This window comes from Coregonus lavaretus (genome assembly GCF_964263955.1).
Source record: "Coregonus lavaretus genome assembly, chromosome: 1".
Classification (NCBI taxonomy): domain Eukaryota; kingdom Metazoa; phylum Chordata; class Actinopteri; order Salmoniformes; family Salmonidae; genus Coregonus; species Coregonus lavaretus.
Window position 1 is genome coordinate 85,832,623 of NC_139988.1, and position 23,907 is coordinate 85,856,529.

General features: G+C 43.1%; 1 protein-coding gene across 1 annotated transcript in view; it reads left to right on the plus strand.

Annotated features, from left to right (window-relative positions):
• Positions 1 to 553: 553 nt before the first annotated feature.
• Positions 554 to 23,907, plus strand: part of LOC311134280 (calcium/calmodulin-dependent protein kinase type II subunit gamma-like) — a gene marked incomplete at its 3' end in the record, with an annotated part of 33,593 nt that continues 10,239 nt past the window's right edge. The window contains exons 1-2 of the mRNA XM_084167914.1: positions 554 to 721; positions 3,106 to 3,200. Coding sequence (XP_084024040.1) covers positions 654 to 721; positions 3,106 to 3,200 — 163 coding nt within the window. The 5' untranslated portion in view covers positions 554 to 653. The remainder of the gene's footprint in view (positions 722 to 3,105; positions 3,201 to 23,907) is intronic.

Sequence of the window (23,907 nt, forward strand, 5' to 3'; positions counted from 1 at the left end):
TACATTATACTGTACTTTACACTACTGTATTGTAATGCACTGAACCATACATTACTGTACTCTACTGAACAATATTTGACTGTACTGAACTCTGCTATACTGTACTGTCCAAACTTGTGAAACATAGACATATATGATTGGTTCAGATTTGGTACGGACAAAAAAAACTACATCTTTGGATGTTGAAATCAAGGCCAGGGCTGACGGACCAAATTTCAACATCCATGAACGTCGGCGTCTGACAGTGCTCGATGGGCATTATTCCTTTAGGCCACGTTGCTGTCACAGATCAACTTATCTCGGTCGGACCAATGATTAATTCAAGAAAGGAGAGCAAGGGTTTTTAAAATTCTTCAAACGGAGTCAGTACAATACTCGTTTTCCGTTCGAGCTCTCGAACCTCTAATTCACACCGAATAATACTGCTACACCTCTCTGATTACATGACTGCTCAAAAATCCTGCTCAAGTCTCGCGTGGCTCTCTCTCCACCTCCGCCAACCCCTCCCTCCCTCCCTCCCTTCTCTCTCTCTCTTTCTCTCTCCCAGCCTGTCAGTGCCGTAGCTAGTATAGGAGGTTAAGAATCCTCCCCTAGACCCAGAGAGCGACTCAGCCTGCCGTACTCTGACCGAGGCTTGGAGCCCACTCTCAGCCATGGCTACTACTATCGTTACCTCCACCCGCTTTACAGATGAATACCAACTCTACGAGGAGCTCGGAAAGTAAGCGACTGTCGTCATTAGCTAGCCTGGCCACTGCGCTGTGCCTTGCGGTCTGTCTTTGCTTCTTCTCCCCACCCCCGTACGCTACTCGCTCCTTCTTTAGTTAGTTAGCTAGCTAACTGGGATAGCCTGATCCTATTGTCTTTATTTGGTTGTTGACAAAATGCAGCTATATTGTGTGTCGTAGGTTAGGGCCAGAACTTTCAGCGTATTTATTTAGTGCACCCTGTCTGTATCTGCGATAGAACAGCTAGCAATGTATAGTGTGTCAACGCCTTATCTTTCCGTCTGCTGAATTTGCCAGGCAGGAAGCGTTTGAGCGAAAGCACTCTGACATTTGCTGGCATGGCACGTTGGCAGCCTGCTTGACAGTGCTGAATGTTAGCATGCTAGCTAGTTAACTATCTGTGTTTGTAATAGATTAGGCGATTTGTCTCTAAACTGCAGTTGTTGTGTCGAACGTAGACCGATAGTTATAATTTTGCTTTGGAAGGAGGCGGTGTGGGCTATGTTTGCACATTATGTAAAACACCACACGCTTTCACGCAGCAGCGGTTCATAAATACCATATGTAGCGTTATAAGCCTCCCAGCACAGGCTATGCCGCTGTGGCTTAAAAGTGCAGGGGTGATGCGATTTCTCGGAATCTCGATGGCTTGTTTTTTTTTCCCTGAGAGAACCGGGCCGTTCTATTATTACGGGCATCTGTCGGTGGCTCGATCCTCTCTCGACTCTGTAGATGGATGTCTTGTATTCCTATTCCGTTAACCCCAGACCCTGTGTATAGTTGCAGTGTCTAGGGCTTCTCTTCTCTCTCTGGCATTTTATTGATCCACTGATTGGTTGATCAAAGTGCACCTGGGCTGCGTTCAGTAGGGCACAACGTTGTGGAAAGTTCATATAGTAATTTATTATGTATAACAGATGCTTCTCTGACATGTAGTCTACTCTTGTCATTATCAACAACAACAGTGCAATGATATAGGGGGAACAATCAGTGGTTCTTGAACCAGTAACCCAGCAGTTACAGGGAAAGGCACACTATCCCAAGTGCTTTAAAGGCCCAGACCTCTAGGCTCATAATACATCTATAAGATACACTGAGTGTACAAAACATTAGGAACACCTGCTCTCATGACAGACTGACCAGGTGAAAGCTATGATCCCTTATTGATGTCACCTGTTAAATCCACTTCAATCGGTGTAGATGAAGGGGAGGAGACAGGTCAAATAAGGATTTTTAAGCATTGAGACAATTTACAAGGATTGTGTATGTGTGCCATTCAGCGGGTGAATAGGCAAGACAAAATATTTAAGTGCCTTTGAATGGGGTATGGTAGTAGGTGCCAGGCGCACCGGTTTGAGTGTGTCAAGAACTGCAACGCTGCTGGGTTTTTCACACTCAACAGATTCCTGTGTGTGTCAAGAATGGTCCACCACCCAAACGACATCCAGCCAACTTGACACAACTGTGGGAAGCATTGGCGTCAACATGGGCCAGCATCCCTGTGGAACGCTTTCGACACCTTGTAGAGTCCATGCCCCTAAGAATTGAGGCTGTTCTGAGTGCAAAAGGGGTGCAACTCAATATTACGAAGTTGTTCCTAATGTTTTGTAGACTGTGTATATAACATATGCCATTTAGGAGACACTTTTATCCAAAGCGACTTACAGTACTGCGTTTATACATTTTTGTGATGGGTGGCCCCAGCGGGAATCAAACCCACATTCCTGGTGTTGCGATCATCATGCATTACCAACTGATTGACGCAGTTACTGTAGCACTGGCCTAGTGCCAGTGAGTTAGGAGAGGAGTTTAACCTGTCTCTGTCTGTCCTCTAGTTTAGGTGTGGCCAACCGTCCTGGAGGGCAACTGGCTCGGGCCTGCAGGGTTTAGCCTAGTTCCAGCCCTGCTCTAACACACCTGTTAAATCTAAGACTTTGATATGCTGTGTGATAGAGCAGGGCTGGTCCAAAATCATGCTCACCCAGTAGCTGTAGAAGAGGGTTGGCCATCCCTGCTCTATTATACACACACTGGTAGCTAGACTAAAGTCTACACTACAGAAAATGTAATCCTGGTCTGCAGTACGACTGGTTTCTCGACTAGGCCTGCTTAGTAGTTCATTCATTTACGAGGGGAAGGAAGAAAACCAGCAGCGCTGTGGACCTGTATTTGAGAAAGGGAGCTCTGCAATCCGAGTGTCCTTAGTTGCAGCAGACTGTCATCGTTTCAGTTGTATGACTCTATGCTATGTTTCAGTGTTGATGGTATGGCCAACCCGTGTGTGTGTGTGTGCCAGTGTTTGTTGTCCTGCATGTTTGTGCAAAAAATGTCATCCCCCCCCCAACCCAGAACTGATTGGTGCTTGCCTTGTTTCCAGGGGAGCGTTTTCAGTGGTGCGCAGATGTGTGAAGAAGTCATCAGGTCAGGAGTTCGCCGCCAAAATCATCAACACCAAGAAACTCTCCGCCAGAGGTAACACACACATACATACACACACAAACAGAGAGAGGGGGAAGTGGTCAGTGGTAGATTTTGGGTTGTGTGTGTTTGTGTAGGTTTTGGTGCGGTGTCCATCCCTGTACATTTCCCCTAGGATTTTTTTCAGCAGCGGTAGTGGTGGTGCGCAGCTGCTAAATGCGTATTAGGGAAACACTACTGTGAGCTGTCCGTGATCTGCTGTACAGATCTCAGTCTGTTTCAGATGTCAAAGTAGGGCTTGGCGATATGGCCAAAATATATCACCATCTTTCACATTTTTGGTGTTATTTGACTGTATTTTATCTTTATGAATAATTAAAGTTCTAAATGTGTTTTATGATTAGTGTATAATCCTAGAATGGCAACAGATGAATTTTATGTGATACGTTCTGATGGTTTTATACTCAACCAACCTTTTTTATTTATTTATTTATTTATTTTACCTTTATTTAACTAGGCAAGTCAGTTAAGAACAAATTCTTATTTACAATGACGGCCTACACCGGCCAAACCCGGACGACGCCGGGCCAATTGTGCGCCGCCCTATGGGACTCCCAATCACGGCCGGTTGTGAGGGAGTCTGTAGTGACGCCTCAAGCACCGAGATGCAGTGCCTTAGACCATTGCGCCACTCAGGAGCCCCGGAAACTAGGACAAAACTGACAGTAAAGTAGCTATGTCAGCTTTGTAGAGCTCTGCTACCCGAGCACGACGGGCCTCGAAATTATAAATCGGTTAGGGCCTGTTCTTTCATTAGTAACGAGGGTATGGGCCAGGCTCGGGTATCATTTTCAAAAATGACAAAATGTGGGCCAGTGTGAGTTTCAGATTGCTCCTGCTCTGCTGCGTAATCATTCTACATCTCTCCTGCTGTTGCCCACATGACGTGACGTAGCCTACAACATTTTGCACGCCAAAAAAACGAGTGTGTGTGTGGTGGTTGTTGATGCTAGCTAGCTAGTCGCACTCGCAATGGATACGGAGGAAGTGAAACATAAAACTCTCCAAAGGAGAGCTTGTAAAAATTCCAAAGGAAGTGGGAAAGGCTGGCATGTGGAAACCTAGTTGTGACCGCTGTAACTAAGATGCTCACTGGCCATGTGACGTGTCGAGCCTGCCCTGCGATTTTGAAGTATGGCAACAAGAGAACCGGCACCTCTCTCCAGCGCCACGTTGACCAAGGATGCAGCGGCCGCCTCACAACAGGAGCAGGCATCAGTCAGCAACGCAACATGACATCGTTTCTCTCTGCCCCAAATCACTTACCGCCCAAAGTCAAATCAGAAATCACAAGTGTGTAGCTTTCTGTTGCAAATATGTTATGCCCTTCCACACAGTTCAAGGCAGGATTTTTTTTTATTTATCTCAAGAGCTAATAAACGTGTGGGCTAGTCATGGCTGCATCCCTGTTGACCCTGTGCTCCCAGACCCAGACCCCACAACCATATCATGGAGATGCCTCAAAATTGCACAGCAACGTTCTGCCCAGAAGATGCCAAGACAGGAGAAAACATAAGTAGATAAATAGTGAAACAACTCGTGACTGTGCTTGGTTTCGATCCAACCGTGCTGAACAAAGTTGCCTGGGTAACGGAGCAGCGATTGAATTTGATCGCTGCACCCTATCGACGGCTTGACTGCCAGGATCACTTGTACAACACCGTGCTAAAACGTGCACTTGACACTGCTGAGCTGGAAGATGCGGTTCCAGAGGTGGCAGAAGCTTTGCTTGCAGCCAAGTCATTGGTGAGATATGTAAAGCAATCGGGACTTGCAGCCCAGTTGTCAAAGGTTGTGTTTACACTTGACACTTACATGTGACTTCTGCTGTCAGAATACGAAGATCACATTAAAAAGACGTGTCTAGACGCACAAAAGTCACTTTGTGGTCTGATTGTGTTCAGATCTGGCTGACCACTTCAGGAGGTGGTCAGGGATACATTTTGTGCGGATTTCTCCTCACTCTGGACGCAATCAGGCTACCGAAAGCGCAAACAGTGGGCGACATCATCAGCACTCCTCCCACAAGTCTCTAGAAAACATTTGTTTTGGGACAGAGAGACACCTTTCCTTATAACGTTGGATGAAATAAGTTCCTAGCGTGTGAGGAACCTGTTTGCTGGCCTTATAAATGCTAGCCAGCTAGCTAATATTTAGAAAAACGTGTTTTTGTTTGGCTCAAGTTATGCTAACCTGTTTGCAATCCCTTTAGCGTTGCTTGCTAGCTAGCTAGCTACAGAGGTTAGCTGGATAGTTAGCTATAGTAGTTAGCTACTGCCATCAGTTGTGTTATCATATTTAGCCTATTCCACTGTTTGTAGAATGCATACTGGCATTTGAATATAGTGCAGGAAAAGGGAATCCGGACACACTGTGGACACAGTAAACACATTATAAATGTACTTAGGTGTATACGCATGTTCGGATTCCATGATCTGAACTCTATGATCAGAATACTAAAGCTGCATGAACTGTCAAGTCTAGACACGGCCAAAGACTGAGACAAATGGGTGAAACAAGATTCAGCGCTGTGTACCTCACCCTGTACTCCATCAAGGGAGTCTACACTGAGCTCTGTGAAAAACTTGAGTCAAGGTGAGTGTCGGAGAATGGAAGACATATATATCCCCCGATGTACTGATTTCTTATTGGACTTTCTCTGCCCCTTATGAGGGGCTGGTCTTCCTGTGATGAGACAGGCTGCCATCCTGTAGGCACAGACACCCCCCACCAGGTTATCTCCCGTGGGCAGATTCTGCACGTAGACTAAAGAATCTGTTGGGACTGAATGAGATACGTGAGATAACAAGCTGCAGTAGTTACGGTCTTTGGGGATTTTTCATCACTGATTATATGGACATACCAGGATTGGGTGAAGGCGGTGGTTAAACTGCTTTGCTTCCGAGTGCTTCACAACTCCTATTAATGTGGAGTGTTACGAACATATAGTTACATTTGTCTTAACTTGAGGAGTCCTGTTATTGTTGCCCAAGTTCTGTGGGCCAAGTTTGGGCTGGAGTTAAAGACAGAGGAGTTACTTCAAAAGGTAACTGGATTTTTATCTGAGGCCTACTGCTTAGGTTGAGGCTTCTCAAAATAGTAAATAGCCTACATTTTATCTATTTGTGGTTGTTCTAAATAGCTACTGAAAATGTGTTTGGGGTCGCGAGGCCCAAATAGGTCATAATACTTTTGGATATTTAACCTGTGCTCAGAGTGCTGGTTCTAGACAGTGCTGACATTTTTTAAAATAAATTGACGCTGTAGACGCAGTTCCCAAATAACCTAAAATTAGCTGGCAACAGGTTTGAATACCAGTCGCACAGGGGCACTTCACGTGTGTGTTTTTGTTATTTTATTTGTGAAGTTTAGCCATATCAGCCATGGTTCTTATAAACGGGGTAAAAAGGCATTAATACAATTATAATATATAACCTTTCTTTTATCAGGGAGTCATACTGAGACCTAGGTCTCTTTTACAGATGAGCCCAGAATTACATAAATTACAGAAAATACACACATTTAATATAAATGCAAGTAGAAAGAAAAACAGTCATAAAAAAACAAACACATTCATCAGTAATAAGGGTGAGGTAACTCTTATGTCTACAGTTTAGTAAAGATGTTAGGTACAGTGGGACTCTTCGTAAAAGGGCTTTATAAATGAAAACATAGCAATGTATCAACCTACGTGACATCAAAGAGAGCCAACCAACTTTCTGGTAGAGGAAGTGATGAGGACTAAAACTGACGCCAGTAATAAAGCGCAGTGTGCTATGATTAAATTAAAGTCTCAATAATTTATTCAAAGAAATGAACAATTAATATTGAATCAGTAAATTAATGCATTATGACAAACAAAGATGCATATGTAATATTGCCAGAGGTTGTAACGAAATCTTCATATTAACTAACAAATTGTCGAAATGCAGTAAAAAATCTAAGGAAAGTATAGTATCATCACAACTAAATTCTCTTTTGATAAATCAAATGCATGAAAGGAATATTGTTCACAAATCATAAACTGATTATATACAAACATATGTAGGATCTTAAATTGAGCCAGCTTGCTACATCAGGAAAATAATCCTGCTGCAACAGGAAATGTGAATTATGTGGATCATGTAATGGACATTTTTGTAGGGGTTGAAATTTCAAAGTGGAAATTACAAACTTCAGAAGCCTTTTTAAACCTCGAATATACTACAAGTTAAAAATTTCCTACATTGCAGGAAACAGGGTGATCAAATTATGATCCTACATCTGTAGGTCTATTAAAGACAGTCAATATAGGCTATGCAGTCATAACAGGGCCGACTTTAAATTGAAGCAAGCGGCTGGAGGCCGCGGGGGAATGGACAGTGCCTCTGCTCATCCGATGTAGCCTAATGATAAGGCGGCGCTCCCACTGTGCCGTGGTACTGAATGGACAGCGCCTCGTGTCTGTAGACAGATAAATCTACCGTTTGTGCGCAGTTTAATATTTTAGGGCACAATTCATTGCAATATGAAATATTGGTAGTATTTTATTTTCCGGGCTTGGGCTGAGCAATCGGTCCTGGGTAGGGTCTGAACGTCACTGGTCTGGGTAGGGCTCAGGCTTAAATGTCATGCCCGTTCAGGGCTGTACAGAGGTGCAGCTGATGGGATGTCTTGAGAGTTGTCCATGAGTAGCCAATGTGTCGTATGTTCTGTGTGTCTGTGTAATCCATTTTAGCATTTTGTCTTCTGGAAGTTATTTGGAATAATAATGATTTGCATACTCAAGATTTAGTTATGTGTGTGTGTGTGTGTGGAGGGGGTGGTAGTTGGTTATGTGGTAACTATGTTTACCAAGAAAGCCAAGTTCCACTGTGGGCTATTGTAGGCCTACAGAGCCATGGCTGTTCTCAGCATACAGGCCTCTGCCACACACCACACACAGAGTGAGTGTCTGGGGACTGTGTGCTGCATCTCAGCTCTGAGCTGCCCTCCTCTGCAGTCGACACGCATTCTCTCGCTCGCTCTCCCTCTTTCTTTCTTCTGCTACTTCACTTTGAGCAGTCTTGGCTCTTTTCTCTATGCCTGTTCCCTCTCTCCCTCTCTCCGTCCCACTGTCAGTAGCTAGGAGATTGGTCGGTATTGAGGCTAATCCAGTTAGACTAAATGTATCTCATCAGGGGCCAAGACACCACTCACACAAACACACACACACCTCCCTGTTGGCCCCTTTGTTGTCTGTGTGTGCCTGCTGCATGTGTTACGATAATATTTGGTATTCAGAAGAGAAAAAAAAATCTAGTTTCAGCAATATCTATATGCTTTTTTTTGTGGTAGCAGTCAAATATTAAAAGTTGCGCAGTACAGCATTAAAGTGTGTGACTGTGTGTGTGTGGGCCAAGATGGGAGGGGCTCAGACAGCCTTGCAGTGATCTCTGTGTCTAGAGACAGAGCAGAGAGAGGGAGGGGAGGGAGGGGAAAGGGAGGAAAGTGTGCAGGGAGAAGGAAGAGGGAGGAGATTTAGAGAGAGGAGGAGCATTAGAGGAATACTCATATAGGACACACAGTGTATACACAGTGGTGCGTTTGGTGGCAGTGTGCCTGGTAGGGTTTTAGGATTTGAGTGTTGTTTTTAGCACCATTGGGCCTGTGTGACCTAGCGCACTGCCCCATGGGTAATAAGTCTCTGAAAGCGCCACTAAACACGTCATAATCTGAGGGGGGCTAGAGCTGTGTGTGTGTGTGTGTGTGTGTGTGTGTGTGTCGCGTACCTCTCCTTCTCCCCCTGGTGTAACATGGCTGTAGACCCTCCCTCCGGTGGAGCAGATGGCCAATTATAGGACAGTAGGAAGTACCAGTAATGAATTACCCAGCAGCACTCTCTGCACCATCTACTACCCTTACGGGAAAAAGCACATTATTTCACGTGACATTTCCACATGTTTTGCCCAAGTGAAACCATGTGTTTTTGGAACAGTTCACGTGATGATATTTCACATGAAGTTTCACATGTGGATTTTCACGTGATCACAACCTTTCACATGTGGATTCAGATCTTCACATGAGATTTCACAGGTGAGGCCCTGCAAACAAAAATGAGTCGTTATGATACAAACACAGTGCTTTTAACGATTACGTGTCTTTTTGTCGAGCAATACTTTCTGTGTTCTATAGGCCTGTCACAATAGCTGTTTTGTCACTTGACTGTCATTTAGAAAAATATTTCCTGGATCAGCTGATGATGGTGTCACATTCACTAGGCCTAACTAAACAGCTGGATAGCAAATGTGCACCTAACAAATGGGTCTATTACCTTACGCACAGCCTATTGAAGAAGCACGCAAGTTGGGCGATTCTTTCGGTTAGAAGCGTTCGATTTTGTAATCGTATAGGCCTACATCATATTGGATTTGTGTGCCCATAAAAACAGTTTTCACGGCGCGGTCTAAAATATCAATATGAGAATTTGATAAAGCGGTGCTGCCTTTAATAGTGCACCAACATAGACTTTTGTCCTGCTGATGGCCCATAAGAGGTCGATGGGTTTCGTATTCAGATAAGCTTTCAGAACATTCACACCTAGCCTACTGGTCAATCAGCTCATATTCGTCTGGACACGTTCCTGTGTGCAGTCCAGGTCAGTCATATTTCTCCCTCCTGTTAATATAGAAAATAAAATGCAACCGGTAGGCTATTGATACAGACTTTACATAGGCTATTGGTGCCTGTGTAAAGTCTGTAATATTACAAGGTTGAAATAATGATGTTAGTTTGTTTGTTATAAAGCCCTTTTTTGGGGGAAAAATTAATTCTGATTTTGTGGGGGAAGATTCATTCTGATTGTCTGGGCCTGGCTCCCCAGTGGGTGGGCCTATGCCCCCCAAGGCCCACCCCTGGCTGCACTTCTGGCTGCGCCACTGCCCAGTCATGTAAAATCCAAAGATTAGGGCCTAATTAATTTATTTCAATTGACTGATTTCCTTCAGTGAACTGCAACTCAGTAACATCTTTGAAATTGTTGCATGTTGTTTAGATATTTTTTTCAGTATAGTTATAGTTTAATACAAGTTTTTTTAGAATTTGAAGTTAGACTAGCCTGAACATGTGAAGGTTTTTATTTTTTATTATTTTATTTTTTTACACCTTTATTTAACCAGGTAAGCCAGTTGAGAACAAGTTCTCATTTACAACTGCGACCTGGCCAAGATAAAGCAAAGCAGTGCGATAAAAACAACAACACAGAGTTGCATATGGGGTAAAACAAAACATAAAGTCAAAAATACAACAGAAAATATATATACAGTGTGTGCAAATGTAGCAAGTTATGGAGGTAAGGCAATAAATAGGCCATAGTGCAAAATAATTACAATTAGTATTAACACTGGAATGATAGATGTGCAAGAGATGATGTGCAAATAGTGATACTGGGGTGCAAATGAGCAAAATAAATAACAATATGGGGATGAGGTAGTTGGGTGGGCTAATTTCAGATGGGGTGTGTACAGGTGCAGTGATCGGTAAGGTGCTCTGACAACTGATGCTTAAAGTTAGTGAGGGAGATAAGCGTCTCCAGCTTCAGAGATTTTTGCAGTTCGTTCCAGTCATTGGCAGCAGAGAACTGGAAGGAATGGCGGCCAAAGGAGGTGTTGGCTTTGGGGATGACCAGTGAGATATACCTGCTGGAGCGCATACTACGGGTGGGTGTTGCTATGGTGACCAATTAGCTAAGATAAGGCGGGGATTTGCCTAGCAGTGATTTATAGATGGCCTGGAGCCAGTGGGTTTGGCGACCAATATGTAGTGAGGACCAGCCAACAAGAGCGTACAGGTTACAGTGGTGGGTAGTATATGGGGCTTTGGTGACAAAATGGATGGCACTGTGATAGACTACATCCAATTTGCTGAGTAGAGTGTTGGAGGCTATTTTGTAAATGACATCACCGAAGTCAAGGATCGGTAGGATAGTCAGTTTTACGAGGGCATGTTTGGCAGCATGAGTGAAGGAGGCTTTGTTGCGAAATAGGAAGCTGATTCTGGATTTAACTTTGGATTGGAGATGCTTAATGTGAGTCTGGAAGGAGAGTTTACAGTCTAACCAGACACCTAGGTATTTGTAGTTGTCCACATACTCTAGTTCAGACCCGTCGAGAGTAGTGATTCTAGTCGGGTGGGCGGGTGCCAGCAGCGTTTGATTGAAGAGCATGCATTTAGTTTTACTTGTGTTTAAGAGCAGTTGGAGGCTACGGAAGGAGTGTTGTATGGCATTGAAGCTCGTTTGGAGGTTTGTTAACACAGTGTCCAATGAAGGGCCAGATGTATACAAAATGGTGTCGTCTGCGTAGAGGTGGATCTGAGAATCACCAGCAGCAAGAGCGACATCATTGATATACACAGAGAAAAGAGTCGGCCTAAGAATTTAACCCTGTGGCACCCCCATAGAGACTGCCATAGGTCCAGACAACAGGCCCTCCGATTTGACACATTGAACTCTATCTGAGAAGTAGTTGGTGAACCAGGCGAGGCATTCATTTGAGAAACCAAGGCTATTTAGTCTGCCAATAAGAATGCGGTGGTTGACAGAGTCGAAAGCCTTGGCCAGGTCGATGAAGACGGCTGCACAGTACTGTCTATTATCGATCGCGGTTATAATATCATTTAGGAACTTGAGCGTGGCTGAGGTGCACCCATGACCAGCTCGGAAACCGGATTGCATAGCGGAGAAGGTACGGTGTGATTCGAAATGGTCTGTGATCTGTTTGTTAACTTGTCTTTCAAAAACTTTCGAAAGGCAGGGCAGGATGGATATAGGTCTGTAACAGTTTGGATCTAGAGTGTCACCCCCTTTGAAGAGGGGGATGACCGCGGCAGCATTCCAATCTCTGGGGATCTCAGACGTTACGAAAGAGAGGTTGAACAGGCTAGTAATAGGGGTTGCGACAATTTCGGCGGCTAATTTTAGAAAGAAAGGGTCCAAGTTGCAGCAGAGGGTGCAGAGCTGGTGACCTGTGTAGTGGTAGCCAGGTGGAAAGCATGGCCAGCCGTAGCAAAATGCTTGTTGAAATTCTTGATTATTGTAGATTTATCGGTGGTGATAGTGTTTCCTAGCCTCAGTGCAGTGGGCAGCTGGGAGGAGGTGCTCTTATTCTCCATGGACTTTACAGTGTCCCAAAACTTTTTGGAGTTAGTGCTACAGGATGCAAATTTCTGTTTGAAAAAGCTAACCTTTGCTTTCCTAACTGCTTGTGTATATTGGTTCCTAACTTCCCTGAAAAGATGCATATCGCGGGGGCTATTCGATGCTAATGCAGTACGCCACAAGATGTTTTTGTGCTGGTCAAGTCTGAGGAGAACCAGGGGCTATATCTGTTCTTAGTTCTGAATTTTTTGAATGGGGCATGCTTATTTAAGATTGAGAGGACAGCACTTTTAAAGAACAACCTGGCATCTTCTACTGACGGAATGAGATTGATATCCATCCAGGATACCTGGGCCAGGTCAATTAGGAAGGCCTGCTCGCTAAAGTGTTTTAGGGAGCGTTTGACAGTGATGAGGGGTGGTCGTTTGACCGCGGACCCGTTACGGACGCAGGCAATAAGGCAGTGATCGCTGAGATCCTGGTTGAAGACAGCGGAGGTGTATTTAGAGGGTAACTTAGTCAGGATGATATCTATAAGGGTGCCCATGTTTACGGATATAGGGTTGTACCTGGTAGGTTCCTTGATAATTTGTGTGAGATTGAGGGCATCTAGTTTGGATTGTAGGATGGCCGGGGTGTTAAGCATATCCCAATTTAGGTCACCAAGCAGTACGAACTCTGAGGATAGATGGGGGGCAATAAATTCACATATGGTGTCCAGGGCACAGCTAGGGGGCTGAGCAAGCGGCAACAGTGAGAGACTTATTTCTGGAAAGGAGGATTTTTAGAAGTAGGAGCTCAAACTGTTTGGGCACAGACCTGGATAGTATGATACAGTAGATTGCAACTCCACCCCCTTTGGCAGTTCTATCTAGACGGAAAATGTAGTTGGGGATGGACATTTCTGAATTTTTGGTGGCCTTCCTAAGCCAGGATTCAGACACTGCTAGAACATCAGGGTTGGCGGAGTGTGCTAACGCAGTGAATAACTCAAACTTAGGAAGTAGACTTTTCATATTAACATGCAGAAAAACAATGTTTTTACGGTTACAGAAGTCAACAAATGATAGCTCCTGGGGAGTAGGAGTGATACTGGGGGCTGCAGGGCCTGGGTTAACCTCTACATAACCAGAGGAACAGAGGAGGACTAGAATAAGGATATGGCTAAAGGCTTTGAGAACTGGTCTTCTAGTGCGTTGGGTACAGAGAGGAAAGGGGGCTGATTTCCGGGTGTCCCTAGCTTGAACTGTTCCAAAATTACTGTTGGTGAGTTATTTTATGCAAATGTATTTAGTTCTAGTTTATAAAAGTGTTAAAGAATTTGATAGCGTGAATGTTTTGAAGTTGGTCTTGTAGCTTAATTGGCAAAGGAGCAGGACCATTTTGAATTGCTACCTCTGTATTCCTATGGTTCTCATTCAAACCCATGTTAATTTATGCACATTTTTAATGGTTATAGTTTTTAAAATGTAGATATAGTATCAAAAATCTTTTGACAAGCAATCTATGTAGGGTCAGTCTAAACATCTAAGCGTTGGTTTGGAGTTAAAGAGGAGATCTGTTTAGAATTCTATGTCCTTTTTTTTAACGTTTGGGCTGCTCAATGACTTGACATGAGAGAGCTTTTAGCTGATGTTAGCTAACTGCTTTTTGTCACTCTAAACTCTGACAAACAGCTGTAACTCTTTATTGGTAGAAGAATGGTAGAAGATTCCAGATTTTAATAGCAGAGAAGTAGACCAAGATGTTATACCCACTAAGTTTGTGTGAGTATCCATAGCAACAGCTCCATTTGGGTTTCTCAATGATGAGACATAAGAGAGCTGTTAGCTGACGTTGGCTAGCTTCTTTTTTCGTCACAAACAGCTGTAACTTTTTTTAAAGAGTTTTGTTCAAATGCCAGATTTCAAAAGCAGAGAAGTAGAGGAAGATTTCATATCCTCTGTTTTTGTCTGACTTGTTCGACGAGTGGTCAAAATGGCAGTTGTTTGGAAAAGTTGGCAAAGAATGTGTTAAAAACTAAAACAGCTGTATCGTTAGATCCGACCTGGAATTTTTTGTTTTGCAAACAATTTTTGAATAATGGAGAAGTAGACGAAGATGTCATACCCTCTAACTTTTTTTCTAAGTTGTTGGGGAAGTGGTAAAAATGTCAGTTTATAAAAAGTTAGAGAAAATGTTGTTGATGCAGTTACTTAAACAGCTGTAGAGTTTGATCGGCACCAGATAATTCTGTTATTATTTCAGATTTGAATAGCAGATAAGTAGAGGAAGATTCCATATGCTCATACTGTTTGTCTAAGTTGATTGCAAAGTGGTCAAAGTAGCTGATTTGTGTTAAAAGTTACATTGTTTACAGTGAATGTTGGAAGTGATGTCACAATGGGGAACTTAAGAATGTTGAAAGAAGTCCCATTTTAAAGTGAATGAAGATGGACAAAAAGAACAGTTGAATAGTTTAAAAAGTATAAAAGATATCAAAAAGTTGTATGCAAGCAAACTTTTCTGAGTCAAGATCACTTTCGCAGTCAAAAAGCAAACTGAGATCTCCCGCTCAGATTCTTTTTTTAAAAAAGTGACAGTGCCTTCGGAAAGTATTCAGACCCTTTGACTTTTTCTACATTACAGCCTTATTCTAAAATGTATTAAATTGTTTTTTCCCCTCATCAATCTACACACAATACCCCATAATGACAAAGCAAAAACAGGTTTTTAGAAATTTTTGCACATTTATATTTAAAACAAAAACTGAAATATCACATTTACATAAGTATTCAGACCCTTTACTCAGTACTTTGTTGAAGCACCTTTGGCAGCGATTACAGCCTTGAGTCTTCTTGGGTATGACGCTATAAGCTTGGCACACCTGAATTTGGAGAGTCCTCTCAAGCTCTGTCAGGTTGGATGGGGAGTGTCGCTGCACAGCTATTTTCAGGTCTCTCTAGAGACGTTTGATCGGGTTCAAGTCCGGGCTCTGGCTGGGCCACTCAAGGACATTCAGAGACTTGTCCCGAAGCCACTCCTGCATTGTCTTGGCTGTGTGCTTAGGGTTGTTGTCCTGTTGGAAGGTGAACCTTCACCCCAGTCTGAGGTCCTGAGCGCTCTGGAACAGGTTTTCATCAAGGATCTCTCTGATTGAGGATATATTAAAAACAAAAATCCATTTTAGAATAAGGCTGTAACGTAACAAACTGTGGAAAAAGTCAAGGGGTCTGAATACTTTCCGAATGCACTGTATATTGGATAATACATTTTAGTCATTTAGCAGACATTCTTATCCAGAGTGACTTACAGTTAGTGCATTCATCTTAAGATAGCTAGGTGGGACAACCACATGTCACAGGCATATCCATTTTCCCTCAATGAAGTAGCTATCAGTAGGGTCGGAGCTAGAAAGGGGGGGGGGGACAGGTTTTTTAATATAAATATATATAAATATATATATATATATATATATATATATATATATATATATATATATATATATATATATATATTAATTACCAGTCAAAAGATTGGACACACCTACTCATTCATGTTTTTTTTTATTTTTTTTTACTATTTTCTACATTGTAAAATATTAGTGAAGACATCAAAACTATGAAATAACACATTTGGAATCATGTAGTAACCAAAAAAGTGTTAAACAAATCAAAATATATTTTATATTTGAGATTCTTCAAAGTAGCCACCCTTTGCCTTGATGACAGCTTTGCACACTCTTGGCATTTTCTCTGCACGCTCAAGTGTTTTGGAAAGAAAAGAAAGAAAGGAGGGGAGCGACTCGGGCCATTTTGAAGGCTGAGGGGATGCAGCCAGTCGTCAGGGATGAGTTGATGAGGGAAGTGAGGGATGGGAGAAGGTCTCCAGAGATGGGAGAAGGTCTCCAGAGATGGTCTGGAGGAGGGGATGGGGTCGAGCGGGCAGGTTTGTCGGGAGGCCAGACCTCACTAGTCGCAGGATTTCATTTGGAGATGGAGGGGAGAAAGAGGTCAAGCCGTAGGGTAGTTCTGTGTGAGTGGGACTAGTGAACTCATTATGCTGAGTGAATGAGTAGCAGATGTCGTCAACCTTCTTTTCAAAGTGGTTGACAAAGTCGTCTGCGGAGGGGGTGGAGGATTAAGGAGGGAGGAGAAGGTGGAAAAGAGTGAAAGGATGATAGGTCCACCGGAAGTTTAGTTTTCTTCCATTTTCGCTCAGATGCCCGCAGCCCTGTTCTGTTTGCTCGCAATGAGTCATTCAGCCACGGAGCACGAGGGGAGGGCCGAGCCGGCCGGGAGGAATGGACACAGTGCGAGTCATAGGATGCTGAAAGGGAGGAGAGTAGGGTCGAAGAGGCAGAATCAGGAGACAGGAGGGAGAAGGATTTAGCAGAAGGGCGAGATAATAGGATAGAGGAGAGAGTAGTGGGAGAGAGAGAACGAAGATTGCGATGGCACATGACCATCTGGATAGGGGCTGAGTGGTTAGGGTTGGAGGAAAGGGAGACAGGAAAAGGAAACAAAGTAGTGATCAGAGACCTGGAGGGGGGTTGCAGTGAGATTAGTAGGCGAGCAGCCTCTAGTTAAGATGAGGTCAAGCATATTGCCTGCCTTGTGAGTTGGAGGGGATTGAGTAAGGGTGAGGTCGAAAGAGGCAAGGAGGGGAAAGAGAGAGTTGGAAAGAAATGAATCTAAGGCAGACGTCGGGAGGATGAAGTCGCCAAGTATGAAGAGTGGTGAGCCATCGTCAGGAAATGATCTTATCAAGGTGTCAAGCTCATTGAGGAACTCTCCAAGGGCACCTGGACCGAGATAGATGACGATGTTAAGCTTGAGTGGACAAGTGACAGTGACCGCATTGAATCGAAATCAGAAGGAGGAGTTTTTCCTCACAAAAGGGCTTTATTACAGACAGAAATACTCCTCAGCACCACCCCCACCCCCCTCAGACGATCCCGCAGGTGAAGAAGCTGGATGTGTAGGTCCTGAGCTGGTGTGGTTACACGTGGTCTGCGGTTGTGAGGCCGGTTGGACAGACTGCCAAATTCTCTAAAATGACATTGGAGGCAGCATATGTTAGAGAAATGAACATTAAATGATCTGGCAACAGCTCTGGTGGACATTCCTGCAGTCAGCATGCAAATTGCACGCTCCCTCAAAACTTGAAACATCTGTGGCATTGTGTTGTGGGACAAAACTTCTCATTTTAAAGTGGCCTTTTATTGTCCCCAGAACAAGGTGCACCTGTGTAATGATCATGCTGTTTAATCAGCTTCTTGATATGCCACACCTGTCAGGTGGATGGATTATCTTGGCAAAGGAGAAATGCTCACCAACAGGGATGTAAACAAATTTGTGCACAACATTTGAGATAAATAAGCTTTTTGTGCGTATGGGAAATTTTTGAATTTATTTCAGCTCATGAAACATGGGACCAACACTTTACATGTTGCGTTTATAATTTTGTTCAGTGTAGTTGCCAAAGCTACAAAAAAAAGCAAAAATGAGTTCTGAAAATACCACGGTAAGATACTCAAGTGAGAGAGTGGTGTGGAGTCTTCCTCTCTTTCCTTCCTCTAACAACTCTGCATAACAACACTGCATAACAACTGCAGAACAGTCTTTGTTTTGGAGACGGTCTTAGTTTTGTGACAAAACCGCTGCTTACAGCTGCCGCTGAGAAACCAGGGGTGACTGAAGTACTAACACTCCAATACAGCCACTGATTACCAAAACAAGTCACAAATTGCCCTGCCCCTAAATCCTGGTTGATGTGTCAACTTATCACTCCTGGAGATATCAGGAGTAGTTATAGAATGAAGCACACTTCAAATTAAATCTCGGCTTTGTTAAAAATACATTCAAGAAAAACTATTATAGTTGTCATAGGGATTCAGGAGTAACATTAAAACAGAATAACATTAGACAACTATACAGAAATCAAGTAATTAAAAAAACGATGAGAGAATAGTCAGAATAACTGATAACTAAAATAGCAGTGCAGATGGCCCTCTTTTGTTAGGTGTAGAGATATATTATAGGTAATGAATGTATAGGGGAACGCTACAGACTTTGTGGCGTAGCGGAAAGATCAGCGTACTTCAAATCCAGACGTTCTGACTTCAAATCCCAGGTGGGGTCATATTTTAGCTGAACAGCGATAATACATGGAATTACACATTTGAAAACGTGCTCGCATGTGAAGTGTTCCAAAAACACGTTTCACATGTGAAATCATTTGATTTTCCACATGTGATAACATGAAACTACACTGTTAGCCATTGCTGTAAATTTTTTGCTAAATTTGTCATTTTACAGTACATTTCTACTGTAATAGGATACTGTATTAGTGTTTAGCTATTTATTTACTGTCAATCGCAATGCACTTTAACTTGGCATGCCTCACTTGCAATTGCATGTCAATTTATAGATTGTTAGATGCGCTTTTAAAAAAAAAAAACAGTAATTCTATAATCAGCTACTGAGTGGTGGGGAAAATAGTGGAAACAACTTAAATGTATTTCTACAACTAAACTGTATTTTGTCAGCAAATATACAACAACAAAGCTGTATTCAGAAATTCTAATTCAATTATTTTCAATGCTTTTCAATTGGAATTGGGTTCACTTTCTGAATTGACTGGAACTTAAATGGAATTGACCTCAACATTGGTTAGCATACTTGGGATGCAACCACACCTAGGATTTGAACTCAATACTTCTTGGATGCCAGAAACCTGAATTTCCTGCTTCGCCACCAAGTCTGTGGCCATGACAGATTGTTGGCAAGAATATATTACTGCACTTTACTAAAAGTTGCCTGGAATCAGGTCAATAATCGTGCAATTATCTGATAACACCAACTAAAAAGTAGCAGTGCTCAGGGACACTTGACATTAAGGCCTAGATTCAATCAAAGCATAAACACACAATAGCCGGCACCCGCATAGCCGACACGCGCATAGCTGTTGTTTTGGCAGTGTCGGAGGTGTAACTGCATTAAAGCTGTCAAATCAGTCAGCGGCTGCTCATGTGGTCATTGTCACGAAGCCACACCCATCCCACTTGCGTTAGATGTCCAGAACTAACATGTCGGAGGAGGTGTAACTGCATTAAAGCTGTCAAATCAGTCAGCGGCTGCTCATGTGGTCATTGTCACGAAGCCACACCCATCCCACTTGCGTTAGATGTTCAGAACGAGAGTTGTGTAGGCTATATAGAAATAATAACTCTCAAATTGAAAATCAATAAAGAAATGAATGAGGATTTCTATCACCCTTATCTACCTAACCTATGGAAGTGTAGTTTACAGATCACATTCCAGTGTTCCAACTTGTAAACGAGGCTGCATGGGATTTCTCCTTAATGCAGCTCCGTTCAGCCAATGGCAAGTTCTGCTTCAGGTATAATGCTTGTGGATTTGACAGTTCGAATGCAACAAGTTGCCATTTAAGTTAGTGGAAAATGCACAATAACTGCTTCAGTGCATCTCATTACTGACACATTCTCTTCCAAAGTTTGCAGAGCAACGGTGTCAAAGGAATTTCTCTACTTGCATCAGCATAACTATCAAACACTTAAACTGCTTCAAGACTTCCACTGACGGTTGGCACAAATACACGTGACCACGCCCCCAAATATGCTAATGGCCCCCAACAGTACATTGCCCCCATCAATCGAAGCACAGTGATGATCGTACGTTATATTCAAAATATTGGGTAGAACAATGTCCCATTATACCTGCAAGGTACCAAACTGTACCATGTGAGTTCATATGTGTACCCTTTTGAGCTTTTTGTACCCCAGGCAATAACACTGTACCCTAACCATACCCTTATTTTTTGTGTGTGTTAATATATGTTCCAAACAATTAGTATGAACCTGGTGGCACTGCAGAAACATCGATCCACTCCCAACCACGAGGTTGCAAGTTCAAATCCCCAAATAATAAATGTATACTCTACGTCAAACGTCCTTGAACACTGCTAGTTTAATGTTGTTACGTTGGTGGTGATAATTGGACAATCATTTACTTGATTCTGGGCAGCTTTTATCAAAGTGCAGAAATGCATTCTTGCCAATAAGTCTGTGGCCATATCTCTTTTACATCCACATATCTGGTGGTGTAGCTGCATTGTAGCAGGACATTACAGGTTGGTAGTGAGCAAGGGGTTATTAGTTGTAATCATATCTAAGGCTGAGTCCCAATTGTGGTCACAGCACAATATTTTACAGTAATTTAAATCCGAATACAGCAGCATACTGTCATTTTTTAAAATAGAAATTACACCTTCAAGTTGTAATTATTTTACTTAATTTTTTACTGCAACTTTAGGCAAAGTGCAGAAATGTATTCTTGCCAATCTCCATTATGCCCACAAGCCTGGTGACGCAGCGGGAACTTGAGGTAGCTAAGCAACCAAGAGGTTGTGAGTTGAAATCCCAAATGAGGTTGAGTCCCAAGTAATCAGTATACTGTCCTTAACATTAACACCTTAATTTAGTTGTAAAAATACAGTAACTAGTTGTAGATTTACTGTATTTTCACCGCAACTAGACAAAAACCTCCAGGGGACCATGACACAACGTCCTAGAAATGTCCTTGGGGACGTCCCTGGAACAAACAGGGAACGAGACAAATCCTACAGGTGACCATGACTGTTGAAATTGAATTAATGTCAATTATGCCTTTCAAAGTTAAATATTCTAAATGACATGTGACACCTGGGCTTTCACATGAGCTCAAATGTTGCCACATGTGTAGTGTCATGGTATCACATGTTGAAATGTTGCATTTTTATGATTTCACATTCATTTAATGAGATCATGTTGTCACATGTTCTCACGTGTACAGTCGTGGTCAAAAGTTTTGAGAATTACACAAAGTTTGCTGCTTCAGTGTTTTTAGATATTTTTGTCAGATGTTACTATGGTATACTGAAGTGTAATTACAAGCATTCCATAAGTGTCAAAGGCTTTTATTGACAATTATATTAAGTTTATGAAAATAGTCAATATTTGCAGTGTTGACCATTCTTTATCAAGACCTCTACAATCCGCCCCGGCATGCTGTCAATTAACTTCTGGGCCACATCCTGACTGATTGCAGCCCATTCTTGCATAATCAATGCTTGGAGTTTGTCAGAATTTGTGGGTTTTTGTTTGTCCACCCGCCTCTTGAGGATTGACCACAAGTTCTCAATGGGATTAAGGTCTGGGGACTTTCCTGGCCATGGACCCAAAATGTCGATGTTTTGTTTTCCGAGCCACTTAGTTATCACTTTTGCCTTATGGCAAGGTGCTCCATCATGCTGGAAAAGGCATTGTTCGTCACCAAACTGTTCTTGGATGGTTGGGAGAAGTTGCTCTCGGAGGATGTGTTGGTACCATTCTTTATTTATGGCTGTGTTTTGAGGCAAAATTGTGAGTGAGCCCACTCCCTTGGCTGAGAAGCAACCCCACACATGAATGGTCTCCGGATGCTTTACTGTTGGCATGACACAGGACTGATGGTAGCGCTCACCTTGTCTTCTCCGGACAAGCTTTTTTCCGGATGCCCCAAACAATCGGAAAGGGGATTCATCCGAGAAAATGACTTTACCCCAGTCCTCAGCAGTCCAATCCCTGTACCTTTTGCAGATTATCAGTCTGTCCCTGATGTTTTTCCTGGAGAGAAGTGGCTTCCTCGCTGCCCTTCTTGACACCAGGCCATCCTCCAAAAGTCTTCGCCTCACTGTGCGTGCAGATGCACTCACACCTGCCTGCTGCCATTCCTGAGCAAGCTCTGCACTGGTGGTGCCCCGATCCCGCAGCTGAATCAACTTTAGTCCTGGCGCTTGCTGGACTTTCTTGGGCGCCCTAAAGCCTTCTTCACAACAATTGAACCTCTCTCCTTGAAGTTCTTGATGATCCGATAAATGGTTGATTTAGGTGCAATCTTATTGCCTGTGAAGCTCTTTTTGTGCAAAGCATTTGATGACGGCACGTGTTTCCTTGCAGGTAACCATGGTTAACAGAGGAAGAACAATGATTTCAAGCACCACCTTCCTTTTAAAGCTTCCAGTCTGTTATTCTAACTCAATCAGCATGACAGAGTGATCTCCAGCCTTGTCCTCGTCAACACTCTCACCTGTGTTAATGAGAGAATCACTGACATGATGTCAGCTGGTCCTTTTGTGGCAGGGCTGAAATGCAGTGGAAATGTTTTTTGGGGGATAAAGTTCATTTTCATGGCAAAGAGGGACTTGGCAATTAATTGCAATTCATCTGATCACTCTTCATAACATTCTGGAGTATATGCAAACTGATGCAGCAGATTTTGTGAAAATTAATATTTGTGTCATTCTCAAAACTTTTGACCACGACTGTAGTTGTACTTTTTCACATGTTGCTTCACATGTAATCACATTAACTTCACATTAAATCACACAAAGTTCATATTGTTTTTCCGTAAGGGTACCACTACACACACACACACACACACCACATACACACATACATTATACACCCGTGCACGCCCATACACACACAGGCATGCACACATCAACAAATAATTGAATGAATCAGCAATAGCTGCAGTAAACCATGCTACCTACACACACACACACACACACACACACGATGGAGTTGTGATCCTCTTTCTGCAAATGGACATTTCATGTAATCCTCTGTCTCTCACTCTCTCTCCCTTTCTCTCTCTGCTGCGTCAGTAGTGAAATGACACTGAGGTTGCTGTAGGTTGTCCCTGCAGAAGAGGGAGAGAGAATCTATAGCCTACATGGGGAGGAGAAAAGGGTAGTAGGAAAGCGAGAAAGATAGAAGGATGGAAGGGGAGAGAGGCATGTAGGAATGGAAGGAGGCAGAGAAGTGATGGGGAGAAGGGCATCAGAGGAGGGAGAGGGGGATGGAAGGAGGGAGGAATAGGAGAGGGAGGGATGGAGGGAGGCGGAGAGGGAGCGAGAGAGGGATGGAAGGAGGGAGGAATAGGAGAGGGAGGGAGGCGGAGAGGGAGCGAGAGAGGGATGGAAGGAGGGAGGAGGAATATAAAGGATTATTGGGTGTGGAGAGGATAGGCTGTTTAGCAGCAGTATAGGAGTAGTGTATTTATTGGGCTGAAACTATAACGTGAAGAGAAATACGGTTGTGTGTGTTTCAGTCTGTGTGTCTGTGCGTGGGTCTAATGTTTGTGTGTTAGCCAGGGTGTCAGATAATGAAATTGCCAGTTGTTGTTATTGAGTTTAAGATATTCAGTGTTGCGATATGAAATGCGATGTGCTGCAATGTGTATTCAAATTAGTGTTTTGTGAAAAACATTCGGCAAGGGTCTGTGAAATTAAACTGAAATACTCTGATTAAATGAATGCAAATAAATGCTGTGTGCGGGCTCCCTCTGTTTTGGAGCCCTGCAGCAGTTGATATTTCATTAAAATAATCCGAGTGAACACAGCAAACACAGTCACACAAACAGTCTGACTCACGCTCTACGCCAGGGTTACCCCAGATTACCTCTGACCTCTCACAACTGTTCTTAGCGGTGACGACGGCAGGGGGAGGAGTGTGTGTGTGTGTGTGTGTGTGTGTGTGTGTGTGTGTGTGTTGTGGGTCAG